At 35.4% G+C, this 26,829-nt stretch overlaps 1 protein-coding gene across 3 annotated transcripts in view; it reads left to right on the top strand.

Annotated features, from left to right (window-relative positions):
* Positions 1–4,019: 4,019 nt before the first annotated feature.
* kirrel1b (kirre like nephrin family adhesion molecule 1b) overlaps positions 4,020–26,829 on the top strand; it is a 36,341-nt gene continuing 13,531 nt past the window's right edge. For all 3 annotated transcript variants that reach the window (XM_016448888.1, XM_016448881.1, XM_016448870.1), the window contains exons 1-2: positions 4,020–4,236; positions 25,853–26,005. In XM_016448888.1, the coding sequence (XP_016304374.1) occupies positions 4,179–4,236; positions 25,853–26,005 (211 nt within the window). In that variant the 5' untranslated portion in view covers positions 4,020–4,178. The remainder of the gene's footprint in view (positions 4,237–25,852; positions 26,006–26,829) is intronic.

Below are 26,829 nucleotides of genomic sequence, written 5' to 3'. Positions count from 1 at the left end.
GTATTCACACACACACACACACACACACACACACACACACACACACACACACAGACATACTATTTCTCCATTACCATAATGACACATGAGCAAACACACTTGATGAGACATAAATAATAAAAAGAGGCAATATGACAGTGACCACACTTTCCTCGTCTCCCATGATTCCTTTCAATCGGTCCAGATGTACTCTGGCACATGTTGCACAGTGATATGTGCATGCATGAACTTTCAGGACACATGGTCTGCTCCCAAAACCATCGAAAGACACAAACTCATAACAGGCATGCATGCAAACACACACCGAACATAAAGTGTCTTAAATTCTTAAAATTTAATTTAAACCATGCAACCCTGCAATATCACTGACAGATACACACACACACTCACCACCTCAGTGTTACACTATCATACACACACACATCATCACACAGTATCATTTTTACTCGGTGTGCTGTAAATATATCCTCCATCTCTCTCTATCTCTCTCTCTAACCTCACTGTCTGATATTGCAGTATATACTCTCTGAGCCTGCCTGGTTTTCTTACATGTGTGGAAATGCCGAGTTGATAAAAAAATATCTGGACTATGGAAAAAAAAAAAACATGGTGTTATGAAAACTTCAGTAATATTTGTATGAATTACGTTCTCTTTGAGTTTGATTTCTGGTGTTTACTGTTGGTGCAACAGTCTAGTGTCATTTCATCAACCTGGGAAGATTATTATTATTATGAGGTCCTTAATCTCAATGCATTACATTGTGCACTGATGTGTCATTGTATCAGGCCCAGTGATTCGCTCACTCATGCCACCTTCAGGAATGAATCTTCTGTGTTCTTCAGTGGTGGGACTCTCAGAAAAAGCAGGGTAACACAAACTACTGCTCTCTTTCTCTCTCTGTCTCTTTCTCTTACTGATCATATTCTCACTTTCTTCCACACCTCTTTTCAGTCTGTTCTTAAAGCTAGATTATTGCTAGACTTACACCATCATTGTAACCACAGACCATAGTGACATTCGAAGGGGGTTTTGCATCATGCAATAAACTGAGGCGATTCTATTGAATAAAAAACAGTTGATTAAATCTGGATTTTTAAAGGTGATGTGTGTAATTTTTAGTATGCCAAAATCCTTACTCCTATCCAATCTTAATGTGAATAGACTGTAAATAAGCCATTTGTATGTTGATTCCCTGTGGCACTATCAAAACACTGCTCTGTTTTTTGAGCATCCCAACCTCCTAACATATAACTTTGGCTCAACCAATGACATGCAGTCTGATTCAGTTTGGTGGCTCAGAAATTACACACTTTTAAATATGTTGTGCTTAAATTTGTTATTCAGGAATACTGCTTCACTATGTATCCAGCTGATTTTTTTCCTAATCCATGCAGATCTGGTAACTGATATGATTACAGAAAGTGGCCAGTTGTCATTTCTATATCACCTATTCCTTTTCAGTAGCTATTTACCTAGAGGAGAAGGTTGGAACTGTGACTTAGGTGTTGAGTTATAGTGCTCATGCAAGCAATGCATGTTTGAATCTGGCTTGTGACATTTTTCAATTGTATTACACCTAGACCCTCTTCCAAACATTTATTGTCTTTAAATGGGCAAAAATTGAACATTTGAAGATTTGGTCTCTGAACTTGCGGAACTGGGGAAAAGAGGCAGGTGTGGTTATTTATTGGAAAACTGAGATAAAGTGTTAAACTGAAAAATAAACGTCATAATTCTGAATAAAACGTGTTTTAAATTTTCAGTTTAATTCAATTCACCTTTATTTCACAGTAGAACTCGTTTCAAAGCAGCTTTGCAAGAAATGCACGTTTCAATGATACAATGTCATTTGGCCCCAATAAAAGGGGCTCTTAAATCACATCTGCCATGTATATGGAAGTCTAGGCGTGTTTTTGTTCACGTGGGATGACAGGGTCATTCGTTTGATGCGTATCTAGGTCACAACTAAGTGGCAACTGACCGATTACGACCAAAAGCCGTCCTCTACCTTCAGACTCCCTCCACATGCCCCTTTAATGCCAGCAGACAATGAGTTTGTGAGAAAAGCAGTTACAATCGACTGCCACAAGATGTGCGATAATGCATTTCATTTCCCACCCATTTCTCTCTCTCTCTCTCTCTCTCTCTTTCTCTGTCCTGTACAAGCAGTAGAACTTCCAGTTAGCTATCAATCAACTCAGTGCTTAATTTTAAATTGTTGTTTACGTTTATTCTGCTGTAGATGTGTATACTGTTGTTTGTAATTTTATGTTCCTTTTATCATTTTTATGATGACTAAATAAATGTCTTAGATTGGGAGGTGTAGATTATAGTTTCCATGACTTTTGTTTTGTTTGATAATCTGCCATTTTTTTATGATTTGATGTGATTAGTGTTGCCTTGAACAGTCTACACACTCAAGTGAGCACAGACACCGGCACACATTTATTGCGCGTCTGTGTTTACATGCGTGGAAGATTTTCACACTGGCCCACCAAACAGATGCAGGAAACACTAAAAGTATTATTACATTCTGTTAATGGAGTTATGTTAGATTCTTTTTTTTTTTTTGAATGATAAGTCTTCCTTTTGAATAAATATTCATATCATGTGGAGCTATTCTGTCATGTATGTTGATTTGTATTATGGCCGATGATGCCATCTGAACGGGACTGAACTCTGAGATCATCATCATTGTGGGTTCCGTATGTTTGATGGTCCGTTTAGACAGTATTTGCTTTTTGTTACAAAAGGAGATCCCTTGTTAACTTCAAAATGAATATACATTTGGGGTAACCTAATTTCAGTGGTTATTGTTATAATTATTGAAATGTATTTTAATCCTAAAGAATCCTTCGAATTTTGTTATTTAAACGTAATATTTACGAGAAAAGTGATCTGTAAAGCGATCTGACCTTATTATTAAAAATAAATTCTACATTTTCAAACATAAAAAAACATGCAATATATATATATACATACATACACATTTGTAATAACTTTTTTAAATACATAATATACACATGTGGAATATATTTCATATATCTTTTTATTGCCATAAATTTAAAACTCTTGACTTAAAAAAAAAACTTGCATATTTTCACTGTTATATAGGAATATGGGGCAAGTTGTCACATTGGACACCTGCTGTTTACTGGCAATAATTTGCGAATACTGAAGATATTAAAAGTATCCTAGATAAATCTACAGCTTATACACCTGTATTTAAAATAAAAAAGGAACAGTACAAGAGTTATGAAAAACAATTCACGAAACAAAAAAAAATTTGAAAATGCATTAGAAAAAAAAAACAGGCAAGGTGTGGCCATAACACATAGGCTAAAACACATGTAACAGCTTGCCCCAACCTGCCATCGTGGAAAAAAAAATGTTTGTCGTGAGAGCACAGTTTTAACCTTCACAGCCTTTTAGTCAAATCTACGTCCATATGAGGTTTTATTATAGGCTATTCCCTTCCCTATAGGCTGTTTACCCCATTGCTTTTCAAAAATATTATAGTATTTGTCATTTTAAATTAGAAAAGAGTGTTAACAAAAACAATCTGAATTTATGACAGTTGTGTACCAGCCAGCCCAGGTGTTTAAAATCAACATGCTGGAGAAATCAAACACTTGCAGCTGGACGACTGTAGCCCTTGTGACAACCTGCCCCTGTGACAACTAGCCCCGGTCTCCTCTATGTATGTATGATGATAGGGATGCCAATTCTCAACTGCTACTTATTTGATTAATCATGGTCGTCTGATTGAACAGCCGGCAGATTTTAAACGGTGAAGATAAGACATTTTATATCCGCATGTGTATATGATCTGCCGAGCTGTGACATTGAACAGCGTATAAGGACGACAAACGCAATGAGAGAGAGAGAGAGAGAGAGAGAGAGAGAGAGAGAGCGAGAGCTCCATAGGCGCAGTACCGAGCGATTCCTCCGGTGATCTCAGAGCGCTGCGTCTCTCCTCAACAATCAAAAACTGAGATTTGCTGGAAGAAAGAGATTTTCCAGCGCACATCTCGCCCGCTTCTGCTGAGGAGAAAAGAAGCACGCGCTGAATGAATGAACGCAGACCGAATGACATTCCCAGCACCGGTTCGCGGGGTTTCACAGTGCAGCGTGAGGAAGATGAATTGATGGTGTTTTCTGAGTGACAGAGGTGCAGATGGGCTTCAGCATGACTTGCCTCTGGATTTTAACTTTGGCCATCAGTGTTCACAGAGGTAAGACACGAGCCGCCTTTACAAGGAGCCAAATGACTCCGTTCAAGGTGTCTGTCTCTCTGTCACAGCGGAAGGTGTTTTTAACTTTGTTACTATGGTAACGCTATAGGTTAAATAGCGCTTTGTTGTATGATCTCGTGTCATGGTTTTTAAATAGTAGGTTTTGGACAGTATCACCCTCTGGTGACCTTATGCGCGCGTGTAAATTATTTTAAATGCTGATCTTTTTTTTTTTTTTTTTTAGAGAGAAATTTCAATTTTATAGTCTCAATATATTTCCTTTTTATGGCTGTTATTAATGGCAGCTTGCAGGATTATGTTCGCACCTCTGATCCGCCGCCGCGCACCTCGCGCTTTGTAGTTCAGGGTCTCGTGCCTTCCGTCTTGCTCGTGGTGCGCAGTGGAAAACCGTTATCCGCGGGACGCATCACCGGTGACGGTGGTATTTGACTGGGAAGAAACCACGGCTATAGATGAGGTCCGCGGACGAACGTGACTGTAGTGTAAAGTGTAGCAGTGAATGTGAAGTGAAGCGAATATGAATGAAAGGTGGGCTCCGCTTTGCCGTCAAGAATGATAGAAAAAGAAACGTGTTGCTATATATTTGTGTGTGTGTGTGTGTGTGTATACACACGTAACAGTTAGACAATTTTTGTATATATAGACATATATATATATATATATATACAAATTGGTTAACTGTAACTTATTACGGTACATGGTGAAAATAATCTGCATGCATTTAAATATGTAGAAGTTACATGTTATATGTGTAACACATATGTAAGACAATGCATGTAATTCTAATTGTAATAGTAAAATTAAAAAGAAAAACAGGTTAATAGAAGTGAATATTATGAATTACCTTATAAATTATGGAAAAATTATATTAAGTGTAGTTTTACAGATATTGTTGAAATAATATGTTATTAGTAAGAAAACATTGTGAATTGCTTAATAGAGTATGGAGAAAGAGGCATTCCCAGAAATCCCTGCGGAAACACTTTTCTTTATAAGTAATAATAATTAAGTAAAAATGTATTTAAGTAAAAATTAAGAAATTAAAATGTAGCCTATTATGTAAAAAGATTAGTTATTTATTATTATTTATTAGTTTCTTTTAGACTGTTGATTGTTGTACAGTATGTTGCTTTTCCCATTATTTAGCTACTTTTTATAGCATTATTTAAATGTTGTTTGTTATTCTGTTGGCGTTTTTTCTTTTGCTCTATGCATTGCAATATTTATGACAGTTGCTGGCCAATTTTGAAAAACATTAAGTCATCATGTTACCTTCTATTATCTTATTATCAGAAGAACATATACAATTTGAAGGGAAACTAGATCAGTTTTGAAATCGCTATTAGACATATAGAACACTGGGGTCCCCAGGGCCCCAAATATAAAGACAGTAAATTCAGTCTCAACAGAACATTAGAGATAATAATAACACAGCCATTTTGTGCTTCTTACTTCAACCGGTGTGTCTGCAAAAATCTGTGGATGTGTAGGTGAAGATCAGAGAGTGCGTTCTCTCAGATCTGATACTTGTTAGCAGATTTTCATGTGAAGATGGTGGTATATAGAGAGAGAGAGAGGTGATGAAAGAAAGAGATTGAGGGAGGTGAGACCTGTTTGCAGGAAGTGTCAGCAACTTTCTCTGAAGGAGGGATTCAGAAAAGAGAAAGAGAGAGGGAGAGTGATGGATTGATTGAGAGTGAGAGCACCGAGTGACACAGACATGTTGTGATGGAGGGATAGCATGATGGAGAGATAAGGAGACAGGCCCGACTCAATCTGTCAAGGGAAGGAATGCAAAGGGAGGGAAAAAAGACTGAGGGAGGACAGACAAGAAAATGATGTTATTTTTTAATTAGTCTGCAGTATTATGTGTTTAACATTCCTAGTGTGATCTGGAGAGCCCTTGTGTAAACGTACTGTGACCACACTGTACAGAAGATAAACGCTGACCTTTTTAGATCTTTGACATGATTTGTTGTTTTTAATGTTCTTTTCAGTGTGCTGTGATGTGAAAACATTTGGTCTTATTCAAAAAAAAAAAAAAAAACAGCAGAATGAACTTGTAGATCGTTCATGAATCCATTTTTACATAAACTGTCCCTTTGAATTGAACACTCTAAAAAATGCTGGGTTCAAAACAACCCAACCGCTGGGTCAAAACAACCCAATAGCTGGGTTTGTCCCTTTTTAACCCAGCGCCGGGTTATATTTAACCCAGCATTTTTTAGAGTGAATGCAACAAATTCCATATGAATTATGTTACATACAATTTACACACAAGCACAATTTGTATCCATGAAATAGCAGAATCAGAGTTTATTTGGGCCATTCAGGATTTATTTAATTGTAATAATTTAGCTTTAGTATTATTAGTCAAGTCAACTTTTTTCACAATTCATTTGATTTCAAAGCAGCAGTAATATGCATAAATTCATGATATTAATGTTTATAATATCTCAGTATCTTCATGCCTAACCTCATTTAGCACACTAAAAATTTGCATTTTAAGATGATACAAGCAATCAAGCATTTGAGGTATGCTAAATAATATTGCCCTATAGGCGGCAAGGCGAGTCTACAGTAGTATGTGAATATATATATATATATATATATATATATATATTTATAAATGTTATATTCATATAACTTATAGTATATATAAATATATTTAATATATAAACATAACATATTTTTCCTAAATATATACATGCATGTGTGTGTATTTATATATAAATATACACAGTACACACACATATATTATGTAAACAAAAACTTTTATTTTGGATGCGATTAATCACGATTAATCGCTTGACAGCACTAATATATATATATATATATATATATAATGAGCTAAGTGATAATATAGTTACATTTTGCAACAAAATAAAAAATCAGACAGTTGAGATTTGCTATATGCTTGAATATACTGTACAGTATGTGGATACATATCCAACATATCCAGTATAAATAAGCACATAATCAAGGTATATTATATAGTAGCTGCCCTTTACTTGTTCTTTTTTTTCATCCCAAGAAACCTAATGTTCCTGTTAATCAGGGTGAATCTACACCTTTAATGAACGTCAGTTCAGTTTCATCTTCAGTTCATCCACTATTACTTTCATTCACATATGATCCAAATTGCCTTGAAACACGCAATGACTGCTGCAGTGTACACCCGTGCTTGTAAGTGTGTGATTTGCATATTTGACAAACACAATCAGAGCTGGTAGATTTCTGTCACTCAACTCCATCATACAGAGAGAACGAAAGAGAGATGCAGTTAAAAATCTGAGAAGTCTGATCGTGAGAGAAAGACAAAAAACCTACCAACACATTGTTTTCGTTAGCTTAACGTTATGCATTAAGTATTCTTTTAGGAGACGATGAACAGCAAAATACAGTGTTGTGGAAGAAAAACATTTGAAATCATCAAGCAATATGCAGTAGTGACGCCCATTCCCCAGTGCGCTTTGCAGCTGAATTATAACTATGTGAAATGCAAAAACTATATGTTACATATAGTTAACCCAAAAATGTCATCAATTATCATCATCAGCTTTTCCAATCCTATATGAGTTTCTTTCTTCTGTTGAACACAAAAGATATTTTGAAGAATTTGGGTAAGGTCCATCATCTGTTTGGTTACCCACATTTTTCAAATATCTTTTTTTTTATGTTAAACAGAAGAAAGAAACTCGTACAGGTTTGGAAAAAACTTGAGGGTGAATAAATGATGACAGAATGTTCATTTTTGGGTGAACTATCCCGTTAAGTGTACTACTGGAATTAGGAGTAATAACATATTCTACACTAATAATTGCAATATTCTGCATTTTATTTATTATTTAATTTCCCCAAATCTGTACACTTTAACTGATATGAATAAATAAATAAAATCCTAAATACAAAATCCTTATTTTATATTAAAAATTATTTTATTTCAGTTAGTTTTCATTTAGTTTATCTTGATGTACTTAACTAAAATAAAAAAAATAAAAAAATAATATACATATTTGTAAAATAATAATAATAATAATAATAATAATAATACAAATGATAACACAAAATGACAAAAAAAATACAATTAAAAGAAAACAGAAATTATAAAAATAAAAGCTAATTCAAAATGTAGTAGATTATAGTAGATATAGTAGAACATTTATTTTGGATGACACTTACACCAATGTGAGACAGTGAGAGAAACATTGATGCATTGCAGTTGATATTTTTAGCTACGCAAGTCTGTTTAATTACTTGGGAAACTAGTGAGCATTACATTTAGTTGGCAGGTGAACCAAACAGCATTAGCAGTGTTTTCTTGTAACAACTACAGTGATGGAATGTTGTTTCCAAATGCCAGGATTTCTATTTATAAAGAGCTGATTGCTTTGCATAGTATATTATTATTAGTGCACCATGTTGCTCGACACACTTGCAATAGTTGTTTATACATAGTCATTTGTGCCTGGACTGGTATAAACATGCATGTGTTTAGTATACAGGAGCAGACAGTCGTTAATTTCAGCGCAGAGATGATCATCAGGAAACATCTCATTTATATGAGAAGCCGATGCTTGTGTAGAAGAAATATCAGTCCCAGATCTGTCTGGGCTAGAGATCTCTCCAGTGGGTTACTGGTAGGCTGCAGTAATTTTGTTAGATGAATAACTGGGGCACAGGTGTGAAGACATACGTGCACGTTTGGACAAGAATGAGACATTGTGCATACAGGAGGAGACCATGAATACAGGTGTATATGCAAAGGCACACATGTACACACATTTGAACCTATTTTTAAACTGTAACCATGAGAACATCTAGTAATGGTATTATTTGAAGGGTTTTTGTAAAGCACACAAACAGATGTACAATAGTAGCTTGAAACAATCTTATATATAAAGACTGGGGCAAGTTGTCACAGTTAACTATAAGGTTTTGTGTCACAACTCCATTTAAACAAATTTTCTTTAGTATTGGTTTTGTATGTTGTTTTAAAAAATTGTTGCTGTTTTACAATTTTAACTAGATTTTTTGTGTATGATTTTATAGTTAACTAAATCTACAACTATAAAAATTGTCACTTGAAATATATGTTAACTGAAAAATCAAATATAAAAAATAGTAACATATCACAATAAGGTTCCGTTCGTTAACATTAGTTAACTACATTAGTTAACATGAAATAACAATAAAAAATGGTAGCACTTTACTTAAAGTCTTTATGTATAATACATTATTAAGGGTTATTAAAGGGTATAATACATTGTTATTAGTCATAATGTGTGTTGTCATACATTATATCTTGTGGTAAATAATTATAAACAAATTTAAAATGCATAGTGTAACAATGAATTGCTAATGTATTAACTCTGGTTACAATTATTCATGAGATTGTACAATGTATTATAAGGTGCATTACAAGGCATAATTAATGCATTCAAACTACTTTTAAAATGCATTATACATAAAGGCTTTAAGTAAAGTGTTACCAAAAAAAAAACGGAGGAATTTATTATTCTTAGGTAATGTTAATTTCAACATTTATGTATAATAAAATTAGAAGTTGTTTCTGATAACATTATTTAATGAACCTAAGCTAACATGAACAAACAATTAACATTTGTCATTTATTTTATTTATTTTAATATTGGTAAAATAAACAACATTGTAAAATAGTATAAAATAATAATAACAAGTAAAATAGACAACATGCCCCATATATCGTAACATCATGGGTCACAAAAGGTAGATGTTTTTTTTTTTTTCTTAATTAAGTCAAAAAGATGAGACTTTCAAAACCAGATTTATTCAAGAAATAAAAAGATTGACAACTTGCCGTGGTTTCCCTTATATAAAAAAATTACCCCGAAACTGATGCAATATAGATTTTGAATTGCACCCCTACAGCATGTGCTTTCAGTGCCCACAGTCCCAACACTGGGCTTTAACAGCTAATTGGCCTTAATTAATATAAAATATGTGCATGAACCTACTTGAACTTGAATGAAAACTACAGTATGTTTGTGCTAGATCTGGAATCAACATTCATTGGTTTCTCTGAATATTTATTGTACTATTGTTTGTGATGATGTCCTTAGTGATGCTTTGTTGTTAGCATATGTGAATGTATATGTGTGAGAGCACTGCAGTTATCACTGGGGAGGAGAGCGGGAGGCATGAAGGGGGACATATTTTTTTTGCGCTCTCTTTTTTTAAATAAATCTGTTACTATAGCAACCCTGGAAGCAGAGGCAGAGAGGGAGGGAGATGGGGTGAAGTGGGGGAGTGCGAGAGACCTGGTAACCATAGCAACTCACAAAGGGACTGGGAGAAACTTACAGAAATATATGAGACGTTATAGGTTGGGAGGGAGAGGAAGAGACAAAAGAGAGCAAACGAGGTGAGAACCATCTCAGGGAGGGACAAGACCTAAGTGGACGGAACAAAATACCTCAGCCAATCAGAAGCTGACCTTCGTCACCATCGCCCAATCAGATGGCTGCTAGAACACAAAGCACCTTTCATGCACAAGACTGCGGACCGTAGTAAAACATGACAAACGGAGAATGAATGTGCATTGGATGATGCAGAAACAGCAATGCTCACCAAAAATGAATGAATAAATGTGCACACTGCACACGCACATACATTAGCATATTAAAAGGATTTGATTATTAGACATAAAGCAATAAGAGGAGAAGTATATGAAATATATGTTGATTCTCAGGTAAAAAATAATGGTAACACTTTACTAAAGCCTTTATGTATAATGCACTATAAAAGTAGTTTTTATGCTTTGTAATGCACCTTATAATGCATTGTACAATCTCATGAATAATTGTAACCACAGTTAATACATTATAACACTTATCAATTCACTGTTACACTATGCATTTTAAATTTGGTTAGAATTATTTACGATAAGATGTACTGTAATGTATTAAAACGCACATTATGAATAATTGCAGTGCATTATACCCTCAGTTTAATTACCCTTTATAATGCATTATACAAGGCTTTAAGTAAAGTGTTCCAAAATAATATTTACATTATGAATTTAACAGCAGGTGAGTGTTTTACAAAGCACCAAGTTTTTCATCTAGTGCATTTTTTGGTTTTAGTGTGTTTACTGATCTGCACTGTGTAACCAATGAGTGACGTATACGCGCGAGAGATCACTTCCGGCGCTTGCGTAAATTACGCCATTACACGGATGCCGTGTGCACGTCCAAAGACAGTTGGACATAGTGTTGTATTAGAGGTAAAATATGATATAAATACTGTTCGGTTTCTGGCACAAACCGATCGTTTCATGTCTTAGGACATCAATGTGTCGTCACGAGCTGCGGGGTTTAATTTGGATTTGTCTGTGCATGGTTTTTTTACTCTCATAGATTTTGTTACCATTGCCATGCATTATACGACTGATAGACTGCAACGGTTAAAGTTAAAAATCATCATATGTGTTCTACTGAAGAAACAAAGTCACCTACATCTTGGATGCCCTGGGGGTAAGCAGATAAACATCATATTTTCATTTTTGGGTGAACTATCCCTTTAAGGTGATCTTTGACATGGTTTCGTGTATCTGACATTTGGCATCGACATGTTTAAATGGAACCTGGCAATGTGGTTCCCCCTAAAAACAAACTTAAATCCTGCTTGAAATAGCAAACTTATATTCTTTATAATAAACCAAATGGAGGCCAAATGTAAACATCTGAGCTTTTAACTAATGTCATCATAATCATCATACATACATACATACATACATACATAAATAATAATCATAAAAACAACCGAAAAATAAGTATTCCAGTGATCCATGACCCACTTCCAAAATTTCATAGAAATAGTATTTTTAGCAGAAACATCATTCTTTACTTTTATAAATTCAGTTTTATATTGTTACCTATAAAAATAATTTTTCTTTCTTTCTTTCTTTTTCTTTCTTTCTTTCTTTCTTTGAATAGACTAGCTGCTGATTGACCTTTCCATGCAACACTGACATTCTAGAATCTGAGAAAAGTAAAAACCCTAAACCTTTCACACAATGTGTGATGCATAAAGCTGTAGTGGAGTTTCTTTACATTTAAAGAGATAGTTCACCCAAAAATGAAATTCTGTAATTAATTACTCACCCTCATGTCGTTCTAAACCCGTAAGACCTCCATTCATCTTCAGAACACAAATTAAGATATTTTTGATGAAATCCGAGAGCTTTCTGACTCTCCATAGACAGCAATGCAACTGACATGTTCAAGACCAAGAAAGGCAGTAAGAACATCGTTAAAATAGTCCATGTGACATCAGTGGTTCAACTGTAATTTTATGAAGCTACAATAATACTTTTTGTGCGCAAATAAACCCAAAATAATGCCTTTATTCAACAATTCTTCTCCTCCACATCACTGTCCGCCACCATGAATGAGAGTACCTTGACGCATATTTGTGTTCTGAAGAACGAAGGTCTTACAAGTTTGGAATGGCATGAGGGTGAGTAATTAATGACAGAATTTTCATTTTTGGGTGAACTAAAACTTTAATTCTCAAGCTGCTCAAAGAATACTGAGGTTTTATTGAATTTGTTTAATATTTGTTTAAATATTTAATATATTAAAGAGTTGTCTCTAATTGTGTAGCTGGGTAAATGAAAACTTTCTTCTGTTATGTTTAGTCCCAATTATTTTATTTAGGCATAGTTTTTGATATCCTATTGTTTTTTAAAATGTCAGTGTCAAATGGCATATGGTTTTGCTCCTAGAATAGTCCTAGTCTGTTGAATAGTTAGTGGTCAAAAGTGATTTGCAGTAAATGTAACCCTCCCACAGTAGCTCGGAGTTAAGTTTATAGCTCAAGGGCAGAAAAGATATAGTCGGATTAATCACAGTGTTTGGGTCATCTCGATTTGTAACTGAACTTGCAACCTTTAGGGCAGCGGTCCAGATCCTTTGGCATTAGGCTGAAGGATTCTCGGAATGCTTCAAATGACAGTGAAGGATTACACAGGCCAAACTTCAACTTGTAAAATCGCTACATTGTTCTCACAACAGCGCTGGCAATCATGGGAAGCTGAGGATTTTGTGCTTACAAAGTCAACAGCTGGTTTTGAGAGCGATTGCTGCCATGTGTCTCCTCTGTTCTTCTTCTGACTGGCTGATTGTTAATACACTTACATTTATGTGTTTGGCAGACATTTATATCCAAAGCAAATTATATTGCATTCAAGGTATACATTTTGTCAGTTTAAGCCTTCCCTGGGGATTGAACCCATTCCCATCGAACTTACTGTACTGTTTGAGCTACAGGAACACTAATGAGTCAAGATATCCTAACTTAAAACTCTACTGACTATATTTTTCAGTGCTATGACAGCATCCATCCATCTATTCTCCAAACCATTTATCATCTGCAGGGTCGCCGATTTTTCTAGTAACAAGCAATTTTTTTATGTCCCTGTATAAGTCTTACATGTGTGTGTGTGTTTAGAGCTAAATAAATGTATCAATTCATTCATTCATTCATTGTATGTAGAGCTTAATAAATGTAATAATAATAGATGTATTTATTATTTTATTTATATTTTATATTTTATATTTATTTTATCTATCTATCTATCTATCATTTTTATATTTTATATTTTTTTCACATCTCTGCATAGATCTTATTTTTATATAAAAATGTTTATTTAAAGGCTGCTTTTTAATCACATTTTCAACAACATTATATATTATATACAATATTTAATTATTTATTGATATATAGAGAGATTAACTAATGAAATAAATAAACTTTAATACATTTTAATAATAAATGCATATCGTTATTTCTTTTAGCTACTATTTTATTTTGTTATATAAATGTATTTATTATTTTTATTCTTAATATTTTAGTCTAAATTTATATTCATATTCATGCAAATCACTCATTGTTTTTGTACCTAAATATATATGTTTATTATAAGTCATATACGTGATATTTTAGCAGAAAGAGATGTAGCTTTATTCCTTTTATCTTTTAGACACACACAAACATGCTCTGTCCCTCTGCAGTTTCTCAAGCTCACATGCATTGCACACACATGCACATGCACTCAATCACTGCTCTTTTCTATGCGCACACATACACACATTAGATTTGCAAATGGAAGCAGCTCTGCTTGAATGAGTGGGTGCACTGGAGAGCCGAGAGGAAGGGAACTAGAGAGAGAGAGAGAGAAGATAACGAGAGATGTGGTTTCCCTCTTCCTTAATGCCTTTTGTGTTTTTAGCCTGTCTGTCTCTCTCAGGATACCCTCCTCTTTAGTTACCATGGCGACTGCATGCTTCCCCCCCCTTCTCTCTACCTTCCTACCCCGCTTTCACACTCACTTGTTTCTCTTTTACCATGGCAATGCTTCTCCCCATCATACCTGTTCATTCTTTCTTTGTGTTTTCTTCTCCGTTCTGAGAGAATGCATCTGTCTGTCATTGTGTTTGTTTGTTGCTGTACTTAAAGGCTTGTCATTTGTCTGTCCGCTTGTCTCTCTGAATTAATTTGCTGATTCTCTCTGAACAGCATCACTAGAGACAGTCTGCACAGGGTGGGCAGCAAGCAGCACGCATATAAAGAGATTTTTGGGGTAATTTTTGCAGACGACTATTGCTGTTGCTATGGCGACAGAACTTTAGAATTTGGATGGAAGCGGTAGAGGGAAGAATGTGGGAGAAAGGATGGAAACAGCGTAAGAGATAACTGGATGTATGGAGAGAGAGAGAGAGAGAGAGAGGAGGGCATGCTGGATTTTCAGGAGACGACCCTCTGCATGTTCTAGTTTTTCGGCGATGCGCTGGCGAGCTGAATATGTCACTCTGCTATACTGCAGCTGCTCTCTCTTTGTCATTCCAATATGTTAATTAGAATTTAGATTTGTAGGGGGAGGTGGGAAAAAAATCTACACTAGGACTCTATCCCCCAAAAAATAAACGAGCTTTTTATATATTCTAAGAAAACATAAGTGGTCATTGCCTGCGCTGGATCGCTGTTGTAGGCTACAGTAGGTTATACTCTCAGAAAAAAAATGGCACAAAATCTGTCAATGGTACCCTTTCAAACAGTACTAATATGTACCAGGTACTAATATATACACTTTAGTAAAATATGTACCTTTAAGGTACTAATTTGTGCCATTTAGGGGTAAATAAGGTATAAGGTAACAGTGACAGCTTTTGTACCATTTTTTTTGTACCAGAGTGTACTTACTGGCCCACAGAAAGCCAAATTGGGGGTTTGTGAGGGAACTACAAAGGGTTTGGGAGTTGATAAGGAACTAATAATTAATTAAATCAATGTTATATACAAACAATTTAAAATTTGGAAGAAGAATAAAAAATGATCAAAACACTGACTTATTCAAAAAGATTAAATATTTTATTTGTTTACCTCATTTACATGTGATCATTAACCAATATCAGAGAACTTTGAACATGCAAATTAGCTGTTAAATTATTTAAATATTATACTGTATATAACTTAATATATATAAATCTCAGGGGTACTTCAAGTAAATATTTTAAGTCAAAAGGTTTCGGAGTTCAAAGTTTGGAAATCCATGCTTTATGATATTATGTTGCTTGGGTCCCTCCTTATTTATAATTCTGTGCAAGTTTTATGACTCGTTTTCTTGTCCACCAGGCAAAAACCATAAGTCTTTGAGTATAGTAGCACGTATCTCCTTAACAAGCCAGATGATTTAAGGTATCATTCATTCCCATAGAACAAATGGTGTTTCAATTATGTCTGAAATAACTTTTTTTCTGTCAATTAAGAAATTAAATTATGGTAACACTTTAGTTTATGGACCAATTCTTACTATTAACTAGTTGCGTATTAGCATGCATATTACTAGCATACTGGTTATTTGTTTGTTGGTACTTATAAAGCACATATTAATGCCTTATTCTGCAAGACCATATTTTAGATTCCTTCATCCTACCCCATACCTAAACATAACAACTTATAAGCAAATAATAAGCAGCAAATTAGGAGTTTATTGAGGCAAAATTGGTAGTTAAAGGGTTAGTTCATCCAAAAATGAAAATTCGACTGTGTTTTACTTACCCTCGAAGCATCCTAGGTGTATATGACTTTCTTCTTTCAGACGAATCCAGTCGGAGTTATATTAAAAATTGTCCTGGATTTCAAATGTAATAAACACTTTTCTCTCACTTCCGCTGACTGTCATACACTGAAGCAGTTCCGGCGGATGACGTAGTACGTCTGCGTTGCGTGATTATTGACGAATGCGGAGAGAGAACAAAACAAAACGCTGGTCACAAATTAGAAGTACAAACCGAGGATTTACAAAGAAAAATGTCGGAGGATTTCGATATAAACCAAGAAGAGACTGGTTTTCCTTTGCTAAAGTAAGGAAACTTTGCTTCCTTTGCTCCTATAAACAAACTCGCGAGACTAGCATATCTCAGAGGCGCGCGCACTGCGCATACGTGCTGCGTCATCCGCCGTTTGAAATATGGATATTTTTCTTACAAAAACACATGGATTCGCTACAGGGGGCCTTTATTCATCCCCCGGAGCCATCCGTGGCATGTTTTATTATGAATGCGAGAGCTTTATTTGACGACTTGTGGACTGTTCAACTGCAACACCCGCTGACTGCAATGATAGAGCTTGGAATAGCCAGGACAATTTTTAATATAACTCCAACTGGATTCGTCTGAAAGAAGAAAGTCATATACACCTAGGATGCTTCGAGGGTAAGTAAAACACAGTCAAATTTTCATTTTTAGGTGAACTAACCCTTTAATTGTGAGAATTCGTCCCTGAAAATTTCCTTATAATTTACTCACCCCCATGCAGTGGTGTATAAAGTACCTGAAAGCCATACTCAATATACTGTCACATAATTCATGTTCTGTAATACCGGTAATTCTTAGAATGGTGTTGGTGTGTTTTTTTGCTTGTATATCTAAGGCTGTTTTTTCCTAAAGCAGTGGTGGATAAAGTAGCCTACCTGAAAGCCACACTTAAGTAAAAGTACAGATATCTTACCAGAAAGTGACTTCAACTCCACAGAAGTTGAAGTCACCGTTTAGAATATTACTTGAGTAAAAGTCTTAAAGTATGTGATATTTATTTTACTTAAGTACGAAAAGTATTTTTTAAATCTTAAACGTATTTAAGTATTGAAAGTAAAAGTACAAGTAAATGAAAAATGGAAAAGGAGTAAATATATATATATATGTTCATACACAGCTTGAGTAGCAAGATTGTGTTCACTGGTAGGGGGGGCACCTGGGGTGGCCAGCCAAATTTCTGGGGGGGCAGGTGCCACCCCTGGCCACCACGTAGACACGCCCCTGCGTGCATGCACTCTCTGTGTGTGATTTGGTGATATACTTGATAATGTCAGATCACACATCATTACAACAACACTTACCATATTATCTCAGAAGATATACTGTATATTGCAATTGCACACACCAGCCTCGACTTGAGTGGAAAATGAATAATCTGCGGTTGAGCGCACACTTGTTTGCACATGAGCAAATGTGTTTTTAGGAGTCTAACTTGCAGACGCCAGACCACTGATTCGTCAAACCTGCTTTCCTGCAGTCCGTGTTCTTCCCACTTTATTTTATAGTAAGTAACGAATATGCTTCGGGGAAATGCATCAGAGTAAAAGTATACATTTTAATTAGGAAATGTAGTGGAGTAAAAGTAAAAGTTGGCTGAAATATAAAAACTCAAGTAAAGTACAGATACTCCCAAAAAATAATTAAGTACTGTAACGAAGTATTATTACTTCGTTACATTACACCACTGCCCCCATGTCCTTCTTTCTTCAGTCACAAAGAAATTAAAGTTTTTGAGGAAAACATTCCAAGATTTTTCTCCATATATTTGACTCCAATGGGAGCCAATAGGTTGAAGGCCCAAACTGCAGGTTAAGTGCAGCTTCACAGGAATATACACGATCCCAGCCAAGGAATAAGGGTCTTGTCTAGCAATTCTCTAAAAAATATATATATATATACAGTGGTGTGAAAAAGTGTTGGCCCCCTTCCCGATTTCTTATTTTTTTTTTACTAATATTTAAATTTGTTTGATGATCTGAAACATTAAAGTGTGACAAACATGCAAAAAAATAAGAAATCAGTAAGGGGGCCAACACTTTTTCACACCACTGTATATATACATATATATACTTTGTAAGCACAAATGCTCGTCTTTGCACTAGCTCGACATCACACATTACGTAGTCACATTGGAAAGGTCACATGTGATGTAGGCGGAAGTACCGACCCAGTGTTTACAAAGCGAACATACAAAGAAAGTCAAGCGCTGTTTAAATAACCGCTGTTTACAAAAAAGGTAAAACAACAATGTTGGATGATTTTGAAGTTGGAGGAGAAAATGAGATGGAGTTTTTTACCCTACCCATACCTTTTTGAATCAGAGTATACAGATGAAGAACTAACCATGCGTGTCCTTTCCAACGAGATTATGTAATGCGTGAAGTCACAGACGCACATTGCAAAGCTACATGAGCATTTGTGGTTAAAAAGTATATACATGTTTTTTTAGAAAATGATGATAATTTTGCTAGGTAAGACCCTTATTCCTTGGCTGGGATCATGTAGAGTCCTTTGAAGCTGCAATGAAACTGCAATTTGTACCTTCAATCATATTGTCATATTGAAGTCTATTAAATGGAGAAAATTCCTGGAATTTTTTACTCAAAACCCATAATTTCTTTTCGACTGAAGAAAGAAAGAAAGAAAGAAAGAGAAAGAAAGAAAGAAAGAAATTAACATTTTGGATGACATGGGAGTGAGTAAATTATCAGGAAATTTATTCTGGAAGTGAACTAATTCTTTAAATTTCATGCTTAATTCAATGTGTTACTTGCTGTTTCTTTGTAATTGTTAGTGAAATTTACTAGCATTTTTCTGAGTGAAAATGGTTCCCTTTTCAGTGCAATATAAAAGATTTAAAATATATTTTTAGCCTCAATTTATGATGACATCCTCAGGGTTATGTTTCATTCTTGTTATTATTCACCATCATACCTGAAGGTGACACGGCAACGATTCTCTTTCATCTTGAAAAAAATCTGAGAATGTGAGATTTTGTATGAGTAAAAAATGTGTGAGAGAAGCAGAGCCTAAATGAGAAATGACATGACAGAAGAGAGCATAAAGTATTCACTTTCTGTGTGTTTGTTGCACAGAGGTGATTGATGCTGAAAGCCAACGTTTTCTAAAATTTCTAATTAAGAGACAAAAACAGAAAACAGAGGGGAGGAGAAAGAGATAAGAGACACGAGGTGAGATGGAAATCTTTTGGAACTGAGGAAGAGGAGGAAAGAAGAGAGACAGAGAGAAAGGAGGTAAAGGAAATGCCTCACATTCTTTCAGTGCCGAGAAGAGAAATTGTGTGTGCGTGTGTGTGTGTGTGTGTGTGTGTGTATGAGTGTATGAGTGTATGAGTGAAATGATCGGATAGAAAAAGGAAATGGACAGTTGGGATAAGCGGGAGAAAGAGAGGAGAGATAAATAAAGGAAGAAAATTCACATACCAGAAGGAAAGATGAAAGCGGAAAATAGGAGCAGAGGAGCCATACTTGAAAGAAAAAGAAAGGAAAGAAAATATGATAGCCTGGGTGCCCTCATGTGTCCTGCACCCCATGGAGATGAACTTTGACCTTTCTAACAGCCTGTTGACACAAAGAGGTCAGTGGGTCGAGGCCTCAAGAAACTAAACAAACGTACATTATGACCGCTATAGTCACAGCACACTCTCTTTCGTCTCTCTTCCTGCTCAGCACTCATTACACTCCTCACGCTCACTCCTCTGCACTGCAACAGCTCAAAGTGGAGTAACAGCAGAATTTCATCATCATTTTGGTTTTTAAGCGACTGCTTCATTAGTGATATGTACACACACACACACACACACACACACATGGCTGTGAGGAGATGTAGATGTGTCAGTGGCTTTTCTCTGGGGTTAAATCTCTCTCTCATCCGCTCCTCCGAGCGTCAGTTTACTTGGGATTCCTGGGACGGGAGGGATGTGCGAAATTAAATATGAATGAAATGAAGGGCGTTTGGCAAATCTTTTACACCATCCTGTTTCTGTGCCACTGCTAATGTCGAGGGTCACCAGGTCCCCCTGAGGCCCCATAGCATGCTGAGTGACATTTGAATGGTTTTGCAGAATGTCCTGAAGCACGTTACCCCTGTACACAACATGCTACTGTTTACAGAAGCACATTTTGTGGTGTGTGTGTGTGCACACTTTTTGAGTACTGGGTGTTGTTTTTTTTGGTGAATACATATGTATGATTTACATACACTTGAATGTATCTGAGATTTTTTTCTTTTTCATTGTTAAAAGTTACATTTTTTATTTAATATTTAATAGATTGTGTGTTAATAAATTGCATTGTGCCAGCTCAGACTAAATTAATATATGTTGGATATAACCAAGCTGAATTAAAACGGATTTTTATTTTCTGCTCTGATTTTGTGGGGAAAATCTGCAGAATGCTGGGGGAAAAAATAAAATAAATAAATGCATTGTTTAATTTATAAACCTATACATTTAGAATTTTGTTTCAGTTTTATTAAGAATTTCAATATCCTGATTATATAATATTCGGTAATTTACAATTTTAAAACAACATTACTAGTTACTTCGTCAGTTTCGTCAGTCCACTGCCAAAGAAAAGCAGCAGTGAGTGTAGATTTGATACTGAATGATTCAGTGTTTTTGAACAAATCGATTGAGTAAATTATTCAGTGAATCTTTCATAAGAAAAAATGCCAGATGTGCAGTCGAATGGAAAAAAAGCAAAGTTGCAAGGCACTTTTTTTTTTTCATTGAACTACCTACTTTTAACTTGAGTGCCACATTTTTTTAGAACATCATGTCATTTTCAAGATGCTGTAAAAGACGTGAGGGTCACTGTCCATTTAGCTAATTTTAGATGGAAAAACAATGAAAAAGCATCAGTGGAATGCAAAAACTTGTTCTGTGTGAAGGACCCCTAAATGATTCAATGAATGAATCATTTGAGCGAATGATTCAAATGACTCACTCAACAGTCACTTGTCGCCACCGACTGGCAAAGCGGACTTGCAGAAAGAGACGCTAAAAAAATTGAGAAATCTCCAAAGTATAATTGAAGCCAAATATTAAATAATAACGCAAGGGTTGATCGGGATGTGTTAGAACTTTTTGAATTACATTAAAATTCTTCCAGTTCAAAGAGAACAAGAACAAAGAAAGATGCATATGGTGGAAAAATAGAGATGGTGGGAAGACAAAAAAATGCAAAGGTGTAGAAATGTGTAGCCTGTGTTGTAGAGGGTAAAAAGTGTCCACCATCAACTCAGAGACGTGAAGGTATGAATGGACAGAGTCAATGAAGGAGATGGAGGAGGAGTAATCAAATAGAAAAAAGGTGAGGACTGAGCGAAAAGAAGGAGGAGTAAGGTGAAAGATGAGGATATTTAAAGAGTGGGATGAAATCAGAGCGGGGAGAAGGATTGAAAGTACTGTAAAAAGCCAAAATTGAAATTGTATCTGTGTTTCTCTCCTCTGTTCCACTTACGTTTCCCTCAGGAATGAGTGGGATAGAGAGAAGTGGGAGAGCTTTATTCACACTTTTCCTAAAGAGATCAACAAACATGACATAGGAAAAGAAATAGACCTACACATACAGGTACTCACAAGAGAAAGTCAAACAGGCACAACAGGACACACACACACACTTACTGTTGTTAATGAGAGCTAATGTGTGCAGAGAGGTTAGCATATTTATACTCTAAAAAAGCAATTAGCGCCACAGAGACATGAAATGAAAGAGTGAATAAAATATGGCTGGAAACAGATGGAAGGGAAATTTTGGGTTGAAAAAATCAAAGACAAATTGAGTAGAAAACTAGAAGCAGAATTGGTAAATAAAATAGATACGTTTTTTTAAATAATAAAATTGAATTCCTATTTAAACTTGGTTTCATAAGGTACATTGCATTCCTTTTTAATTTTAATTGAATATTTGATTTTCATATATTGATTATTTTATGATTTCCGCCAAGGGAGACAGTAATACCACAGGCAAATTAGTGCAAATCCAGACTTTTCTAAAATGCCATCATGATAGTTTCAAGAACACTGGACATTTTGGAAATATTATTCTTAATAATAATGATAATAATAATAATACAATTGTACATGTTAAATAAAATATGTATTCAAAATATAACCACTTTATTTGTGTTTAAAATGTTATATTATATTTATATTTTATTGTTGCAGTTACTCTACATCCCAGGATACCTTTTAACAGCACACACACATTGTTTTACAGAATGCAAATATGCAAACACTTTGATTTATTGGTATTTAAAGTTTATTTCAACTGCTGCATAGAGGGACACCATATGCGACCACAAAAAAAGTGAATAAAGACACTGATGTAGGAAAGAGAAGATTACAGTGAAGATTAGATAATCGAATCAATTGAATCAAATAAAGATTCATTTCTTTGATTTGTTGGAAATAGTCAACGCTGATTCCAAAAAGTTGGGCTAGTTTTGGGATAGTTTTAATTAGCAGTTGGGCTGGTTTGGTTTCGCAGACCTGGCAACCCTGCGTTTACTGCTGCTACCACAATACATACTCCAAAAGATTCTTCACAATTTCGATTCATCCCAGTGAATCAAATCTTGTAATTCTGTCCACAAAATGACTCGTTTAGAATCTCTGCTTCCTTCAGCAACCTGTACGTCACCTCATTGTGCCTGCAGGTGGTGATCAGTGAATCTTTGAATCATTCACTCAGCAGCACGTTTTTCAAAACACAGAGTCATCTCAACAACAAAACAACGCTAGCTAATCGATCATGATTACTGACTGGTCTTGACCGAAAGCAACTCGTGTTTGAAAGAAGAGGCAACAGAAAAGCAATGAAAGAGGTGAAAACAAAGTTCATTATTAATTTTAAACAAGTGGAAAACGTATTACAGAGGCTTCCACCTCACCTGCCAGTGGCTAATCCGGCTTTTCGAAGAAGCTGTGTGCTTATGAATGCACCTATATTTATTTATTGTTTTAAAATGAAATGTTAAATTGTAAACCATTATACTTTATATTGCTCTGTTTAGTGTAAGATCTCTTTGCCTGCCTGAATGAATCAAGTCTGGGAATCGATTCCGAAGCTTGAATCAAAGTTAGAGTCGATTCCTAGTAATAACGGTAACTTAAAGGGATAGTTCACCCAAAAATGAAAATTCTGTCAATTACCCTCATGTCGTCCCAAACCCAAAAGACTGTCATTCATCTTCAGAAACACAGATTACATATTTTTAAATAATTAATTAATTATAATAATTTATGAAGCTATGAGAATACTTTTTCTGTGCAAAGAAAACAAAAATAACAACTTTGAGGGTGAGTTATTATTGACAGAATTTTCATTTTTGAGTGAACTATCCCTTTAATCTGGTGATGTAAATATTTTGGTACCTGAGGCAGACTAGACATGAATTTTAGTACTGGCACACAAATACCCATGGACATCACACAACACACACCCACACAAAATACAGTTTTATTTGTTTGTGTGCAAAATTAGAGCAAGACTTGCCCTGAGGAAAGATGTGGACAGATGAATGTTCCGTCTGAGACCATTTGACTAAGTCATGTATTCTTGCTTACCTCTCTCGGCACGTAATTAAAAGCTTGTTTCTGTGTCTCTGTGTGCTACAGGGTACATTATTGTAATTCTCAGTTTATCTCTTTCTCTCCATGATGTATTACATTTGGCTCTGCTTTTCTAAATGCTTAACATTTGGCAGCACCACTTCAGGGATGTTTTTCTTATACTGTAGCATCTGGAAATACTTCAGAGTTTTCAAAAATACACACACACATAGATGAATCAGTCTATGAATCAGACATCAGATGTTGCTTCTTTGTTCTGAGGGCACTTTTGCATCACTAATGACTAGTTAACTGAGTGAAGCTGCTTTGAGCATTCTGATACACAGGCCAGTGTCATTAAGCGCTTTCATAAGCAGCTGTGCCGCAAAGACATGACGTCATGTCTCCTGCAGTCAAATCATGATGCATGGACAGTTGCAAAGAGAGAAGGCTGGTTTTATGACAGAGACTTGATGTCCAGAGCCCTTGACTTTCCGTATGACTTTCTTTCTTCCATGGAACACCAGAGTCAGTGTGACCGCTTCAGTCCTCTTTCATTTGCACTATATGGAGAAGAGTGTCCAGTACATTCTTAATTATCGGCTTGCTGGAGTAAATGGTGACAGAATTTCCATTTTGGTGTGACCTATTCCTTTAAGTATGATGAAGAGTTTTGTTTTATGGCTGTAAATGTAATCCTCTGGAGGTGCACATTTTCTTTTTTTTTTCTACCTCCCTTTATTAAGGTTTTGCCTTAATTAGCAAATTGGACTGTTACCAATAACCTGGAGGAGTGGCATGTGCCGGAGGAGAAAGAGAGGCAGGAAGAGAGAGAGTGACAGAATTTTTCCGAAATATCTCTGTGATGATGTAATGGATGAAAATTTGGGATGTGGCTGTAAGAGTCTGGGTAGCATATGTTTGTAAAAAGATTTGGTAACACTGGGATCAATTCTCACTATTAACTAGTTGCTTATTAGCATTCTTATTAATGACATATTGGCTGTTTATTAGTACTTATAAAGCACATATTCTGCATGAATATTCTACATCTCTAATCTTACCCAATACCTAAACTATTAAGAAGCAGCAAATTAATAGTTTATTGAGGCAAAAGTTATAGTGGTTTGTTAATAGTGAGTATTGGACCTTAAAGTGAAGTGTGACCAATTTTTTTTATTAATCTTAATTTTTTATATATATTAAAATAAGACATTGATTAACACAAAATATCTGGGTCGAAAATTAACCAGGGATTGGGTCAAAAATGTCCCTAGTATTTTAAATGCATGGTAAAATGCCCTTGTGATGAACTCCTTGGTTAAAAGACACAGTAAAGACATTTATGTTACAAAATATTTTAAATAAACGTTGTTCTTTTGAACTTTATATTCAACAGAGTATCCTGATTATCATGATTTCCACAAAAACATTTCTTGGCACAACTGTTTTCAGAGCTAACATTAAAAAAATGTTTCTTTAAAACCAAATCAACATATTAGTGATTTTTGAAGGATCATGCGACACTAAAGACTGGAGTAATGATGCTGAAAATTCAGCTTTGCCGTCAAAGGAATAAATTACACTTTAAAATATATTGAAAAAGAAAATAGTTATTTTAAATTGTAATTTCACAATATTACTGTGTATTTTTTTTTTTTTTACAAATGTTCATGTCTTCAAATGCAGAATTTAGATATTTTTAAATATTTAAATCTAAATTGTTCCTTTCTAGACTTGGGTTAGAAGTACTTAACAAAAATGTATGGCACACCAAAGAAAATCCTCATAAAAGTGGGAAAAAACTACAGTGTCCCATGTACAGTGTACAGTAACATATAAGCTAATTTTTGTCTCTCTCTCTCTCTGTGTCTGTCAGTGTTCAGCGGCCCGCGGTTTTCTCAGGAGCCGGCGGATCAGTCTGTGGTGGTCGGGGAGAGAGTAGTTTTGTCCTGCGTGGTGTTTAACTACACCGGCATTGTACAATGGACCAAAGACGGGCTCGCTCTTGGCATCGGAGAAGATCTGAGGGGTGAGCGCACACACACATCAGATCACACTAACCGAAGGCGTCATGCACCTTTTTTAGAGGGGAAATGAGTGACATTATGAGCTCAATAAGAGCTCTAGGTGAGATAAGACAAGACCAAAGAAAAAAAAACGACCTTTAATTGCAGGACAGGAAAGTTTAGCAGTACAAATTTGGTTAAGCATTAAAGGGGACATGGTTTTAAATGAATAAACCAAGAAAAATTGCAACTGCGTCAGTCAGCGATCACCATGCATTTTAGTTGTATCTAGTCATACTAGTTTGGAGTGACACGAGGGCAGGTATGATGACTGGATTTCAGTATAAAGCAAATCACTGACTAGATTTAGATACGTGAATGCGTGCTTTCAGCTTAAGTGTTTTAGATAAACACCGTCTTTACGTATACAACTTGTGCAACCTAATTTTCAATGATACAAATTCTTTTGGAATTTGGCTCAGATCTGGCAAGCCTCATGCCTCTATGTATGTCTATACAACATATATGTTGCAATGCAACATACAGTACAACATAAGATTTCTCCCTCTCCTCCATTTAAAATGATGCAACAGACATATTTTTTTCCTTTCATTGTCCAGACATTGCCGTTTTCTTTCTTTGTCCTCTGTCTCGCTCTCTCTCTTTCCCTTTTTTTTTGGATGTGTTGCTCTTTTGTCCGCTCTAATCACAGACACATACACATATAGATGTGCAAACACGGCACAGGTTAAGCGTCTGCTTGCTGATTGGTTGAGCTAAAGGATGATGTAATCGTTGCCAATACTTTTGTCCTCCTGGTATCCAGATCGATGATGTCATAATGTGT

The sequence above is a fragment of the Sinocyclocheilus anshuiensis genome, unplaced genomic scaffold, assembly GCF_001515605.1.
Source record: "Sinocyclocheilus anshuiensis isolate Anshui unplaced genomic scaffold, SAMN03320099.WGS_v1.1 scaffold850, whole genome shotgun sequence".
Taxonomy (NCBI): domain Eukaryota; kingdom Metazoa; phylum Chordata; class Actinopteri; order Cypriniformes; family Cyprinidae; genus Sinocyclocheilus; species Sinocyclocheilus anshuiensis.
The sequence above is the reverse complement of the archived record's forward strand: the minus strand, read 5'-3'. Positions and strand labels throughout refer to the sequence as shown.